The following is a 5,678-nucleotide window of genomic DNA, read 5'->3' as shown; positions in this document are numbered from 1 at the left end:
TCGGCAGACTCCCACCCCACCCTAAACGTATCATGTATTTTGTGAATGACCCCTAACAATTTCGTTTTAAATTATAGAATTTTACAGTGGTTGAAAACCAATAATTGAATGACGATCCAGATGATACAGAATCAGGCAGTTTATCTGCAGATGGTGTTGTTTGTAACGTAGAAGCTGGTAACAAGGTAAAAATAATTGTGACTTATATACATAATTTTTTTTATAGATATAAGTGAATAGTATTCCTTTCACTTTTTTTCAAAAAGAAATATATATTAAAAATGAATGTTATTTAATTATAGGATTCAGTCCCGCTGAAATGTTCCCCATTACCGATCGGTCCCTGATCGGGTTGATAGGGTCCGGCCCGGGTAGGGCTAATTCGTATGTCCCGGAGTCGTGCCAGACCGGATTGGCCAGGTTTTCTATCGCTACGCCACCTAGTAGGTATTCAATTAAACTGAGAATAACTGTGTAGTTGTTTTGAACAGTAGTCACATATATTAATACCAGGTGCCTTCGATATATTTTTGATCAATCAAATTATTGTTTTACAATGGCTAAAGTGAAAAGCAGGACACTGCGAGTTCGACAACACCGTGCCATTGCAACCGTACCATCATATTCAAGGGACGTGAATGAAAGTAAGTAAGTCATTAAAAACTAACCCCAAATCGGAAATTCATATTGAAGTTATATTGGAAAGAAATCGTGTATTATTTGTAATGACCCATATGAAAGTCTTTTGATTAAAAAGATATTAATCACGGAAATTTTTCCATTTACAGTTTAATATATGTAAATAATACGTATTATTTTCACAAAATTTTTAACAATTAGAAAATATATGGTTAAGTTGTAAGATATTTTTAATATTTTAAAGAATTATTTTAATAATTTAGATGCTGATCCAGACGATGTAGACGATGAAGGAAATCTTGAAATTAATCGCGAAGATCGTGTTGTTGCTAACGAGTTACAAAACCTAGACGTGGAATTCGTGAGAAAATGCATTCTTATTTCTAGTTAAATCAATTTTATCATACACAAACTTACAACACTGTATTGCAGTAAATTGTAAATTTAGATAGAAGTTTCTTTGAAAAAATAAATTTGCATATTATAACATTTTATAACTTGGAACTGACTGACGCAATTTAGAAAAATCGGAGTAAAAATCAAATTTTATTATTAATTTTATCACATATTACCTCAAAATTACACCAGTTTGCTGTAGTAAATTGTAAGTTTACATAGAAGTTTAAAAAAATAATTAAATTTGGAGGTTATTACATTTTATTGATCAAAACAGACTAAGCCAATTTATAAAAATGAATTTTGAAACAAAATTTTATTCTCAATTCTATTATACTTTACCGCAAAATTACACCAATGTGTTGCAGTCAAGTATAAATTTCGATAGAAGTTTCTTTGAAAAAATAAATTTACTTGTTATGAAATTTTATAATTTGAAACTGACTGAGCCAATTTAGAAAAATTAGAGTAAAAACCCAATTTTATTATTAATTTCATCACATATAACTTCAAAATTATACCAGTTTGTTGTAGTAAATTGTAAGTTTAGATAGAAGTTTATTTGGAAAATTAAATTTTCTAATTATCACATTCCCTTATATTTCCCTTATATTGATCCAGCTTCTCTTCCAAACTTTAAAATAACCTAATCCTGCATTTTTATTCTTGTTTTTTTATCCTTTCAGAAAGCTACTATGGATCTCCGAATGAGCACTGGTGCTGGTTTAAAAAAAGCTTTAAATGTAATTGTTAGGAAATATTTGAGCAGGGATTTGGTGTTGATGCTCACTGCAGTTAGGAAAATTCCTGACAAGGAACTTATCAGAGATTTCAACTTTTGCTCTTGCTTGCAAGATACGTATCATTCCTAAGATTAAAAATTGAAATGAAATATTATTTTAATTGTTAACTTAAAATTTCTGTCGCATGTCCAAAATTCATGGTCACGGAGGAGGAAGTGCTGTCCCACATAATGACAATTTTTGGTAACACAAAAGACTGGGATGGCAAACGAAAAAGGGTAGACGTCAGTAAACTTAAGGATTAACGTAATTACAAGGCTAATGGTTATATTTAAAGGGTTATGGAATGTAAAATTAGGAATGGAATGGAATGGAATGTAATAATTAGGTTAAGATGCCACATATTTTATAATATGGCTTTGAACCAGAAATCGATCGGGACCAACCGGGCTATCAGGTTCGTCCCCGACCGGGACGTGCGTTTTATAACGGATCTGGCACCGGTCCGATTCCCCGATCTGGGCCTGATTTGGCTTGATCCGTCCCCGACCGGGGCCACGGCAAAATTTCTGCACGGGCGTCGTCCATCTCTTTTAACGACTGTGAATTCGTAGAAGTTGAAAATAAGGTAAAAGAGACAGTAAACTAACACTGTCATTTATTTATAATGATACTTTACCTTATTTTATAAATAATTGAAAACCTTTAAAATCGAATTATTCTTTTTAAAAAAAGTTCAAAATAAAAATCAATTTTCAATCGGAAATATTAAAAAATGTATACTCCAGAAACTTGAAACTTAAAAATATCCGAAATTCATTAAAGACTAAAAAGAATTTATTCCCGAAGAATTGCTGTATTCAAACTGTTTTATATAATCGTTTAGAAATAAATAATTTTCAAATTGTCAATTATACTTTTGAAATTCAACCATTTCAATTTCAGTCAGTTCCAAATTTAAACATTTTAAATTATTTGCTTTTAATTTTAAACGCACAAAACTTTGTTTCTTAAATTCTTCGAAATCGCAGAGTATCGAAATGCAAGAGTTGATAGTTGCACATTTTTCATTTTAAAGGATTTGTATTTAAACAATGCTGATTAAACGCCTCCAGAATAAATTCAAAACAATGAAAAATTAAGACAAGTTCTCAAATTCAAGCCTCAATAATGAGCAGACTATTGACATTTAATATTTAAGTTTTTTTCATTGAAAAAAATGAGCAATTCCATGTCAAAGGATCTGAAGAATTTCAGCTATTGTAAGTAATTTTGATGGAAATTCTAGTGTCCGTTCTCTCAGTTGTTAATTTTAATTAATTCATTTTTATTATGTTAAGGTGCACTTTTTAAAAAAAAATTCCTAACAGGATGGAGTTTTGAAAAAATATTACATTAATTATATTTATATTTTATATTATATTTATATTCAATACATATTCTAAAGAAAAAAAAAATCATTTCATTTTCTTAATTCTTTATATAGATAGATTACAATGTCCTCGAAAGCCATGTAAATATAAAAATGGGATCTCCCTAAGTCTTCGAGAAATAATTGAGTAGTATTTTTTTCAGAAAATAAGTTTCAACACTAGTTTTTGAAAAATCCAACCTTTTGAAATTTTTTTGTTAATATTTTTTTCAAAACTGCGTCCTATTACGAATAATAAAAAATAGACCTTTATATCATTAACATCTCCGAAGTTATGAAAGTTTAAGAAAAAAAGGACCAAAATTTTCAATTTTGAATATCTCCTCAGTTTTTTTATTTTTTCAAGAATTATTTTAGGGGTTTTATTTCAACACCTAAAAGAACGGATACTAGGATTTCCATCCAAATTACTAACAAAAGCTGAAATTCTTCAGATAATTTGACATGGAATTGCTCAAATGTTCCAAAAAGTTTGACATTTCGAACTCAAAATTATACCAGTCTGTTGCAGTAAATTGTAAGTTTAGATAGAAGTTTATTTGGAAACAGTCTAAGCCAATTTACAAAAATGAATTTTGAAGCAAAATTCTATTCTCAATTTTATTATACTTTACCTGAAAATTACACCAATGTGTTGCAGTCAATTATAGATAGAAGTTTCTTTGAAAAAATAAATTTCCACAATATTCATCAAAATTACTAACAAATCTGAAATTCTTCAGATGATTTGACATAGAATTGCTCAAATGTTCCAAAAAGGTTGACATTTCGAACTCATTTAAAAAAACAAACAATTTTTCTATTGAACAATTGAATAGTTTCTCTTATTTTTAATGGTTTTCAATTTTAGAATTTTGAATTTCCGTGGTAAACGCTAAATTTTCATTTTTTTCAATTTACTCAAAGTAATAGAAATTTTTAAGGGTTTGAGTACAAAAAAGGTTTAATATCACAATACTTCGCGACTAAATTTTTTAAGCTTTAGATGAAGTTCGAATTTTTTTAAGTTTCAAGTTTAATGAGTATACATTTTTTCATTTTTAAATATTTCCTTTTTAAAATTACTTTTTTCTCCATTTTGAACGGTGAAAATTCAGGTGAATTTATTTTTGGTTTTAGAAAAATTTGTCTTATCAATTTTTATGTTAAATCATAATTTTCTAAATTTAATGAAAGTTTTTTTTTTTTAATTTCAGAAGCTTTTACTTTGAAATATTCAATCTAGTTTTCAATTTCAAATTATCAAATAGTAGATAATCGTTTCGAATTTATATTTTTTTTAATTCAAAAGTTTTCACTTTTATGTTATTAAATTTTGAATACTTTTAACTATATGTAATACAATTTTAATACCTATGCATTTTAAGGGATCTATGTTTAAAAATTCTAATCGGAAAATATTCCACTTTTAACGTTTTGAAATTGTCTTATTTTGAAATTTTAATCTAAAATCATTGAATTACGAGATTCTTGAATTGAAAATAAAAATGTTCAATTCTGAATACTTTGAACTAGAAATTATACAATTTCAACTTCTTCCTAAAGAAATTGTCCAAATTTTAAAATTTTTAGTTTGAAGGTTTTAAATTTTGAAATCATCTGTTTCAAAATTTAATCAATTTAAAATTATCCAAGTTCAAATGCTCATTCGAAATATTGGTCTTTTTAAAAATTTGGCCTATCTAAAATCTTTTAAATGGGACGTTTTCAATTCAAAATCATTTCATACAGTTCCCTTAAATTTAAAACGCTTTCAATTCGAAATTATCAAGTACAAATGATGTTCTGTCCGGGTTTCTACGCGTGTGCTGAGTAGTGCTCGGCAGCTAACTTCACAGTGACTAATCTGCTCTCTATTCATAAATATAAAAATATATAAGTATAAAAAACTCGATAAATATTAATTAATTGTGTAATTCATAATTATCGTATAAACTATATAAGATTGTTTTTTTATACAGGAAAGTATTCCATGTGGTTTGGAGAGCGACCAACTTCCCGGTAACACTTTGGATGATGAGCAATATCAGCAATATCAGGACCATTGGGGGCTCGAAGAAAAGATTGAAAAAACTCAAGAACGAGAAAAGAAAATTGGAGATGACCCCTGTTGATGTATACTGACAGATTTTAGAAACTTTTTTTACAGAAGATCAAATTCAAAACCTAATCCTGAAAAGGAAGAATGGGGAAAACTCCAAAACACGGAGGTGGTCCAACTCTACAATTACAAAAGCACTCCGCATAAAATGTTGCTGCGGGAATGCAGGTTATGGTGAGCTTTTGAGACAAGGATTACCACTGCCTTTTCAGAGAACTTGAAGTAAACGAATAGAACATACTAAGTTTCAACCAGAAATATCAGATGAAATGTTTGATCATTTAGGGGACAAAGTGGGAACTTGAAATGATACCGATAAGGAATGCTGGTTGACTGCAGACGAAGTATCTATTGAAGGTGGAAGAAT

General features: G+C 28.8%; 1 protein-coding gene across 1 annotated transcript; it reads left to right on the top strand.

Annotated features, from left to right (window-relative positions):
* The first annotated feature begins 540 nt into the window (after positions 1-540).
* On the top strand, positions 541-5,324 carry LOC117181264. The gene is made up of 3 exons (XM_033373828.1): positions 541-644; positions 903-1,000; positions 5,172-5,324. The coding sequence occupies exons 1-3, from the start codon at positions 557-559 to the stop codon at positions 5,322-5,324; spliced, it is 339 nt and encodes a 112-aa protein (XP_033229719.1). The 5' UTR covers positions 541-556.
* The last annotated feature ends 354 nt before the right edge of the window (positions 5,325-5,678 follow it).

The sequence above is a fragment of the Belonocnema kinseyi genome, chromosome 10 (assembly GCF_010883055.1).
Source record: "Belonocnema kinseyi isolate 2016_QV_RU_SX_M_011 chromosome 10, B_treatae_v1, whole genome shotgun sequence".
In the NCBI taxonomy this organism is placed as follows: Eukaryota; Metazoa; Arthropoda; class Insecta; order Hymenoptera; family Cynipidae; genus Belonocnema; species Belonocnema kinseyi.
This window is presented reverse-complemented; position numbering and strand designations above follow the sequence as displayed.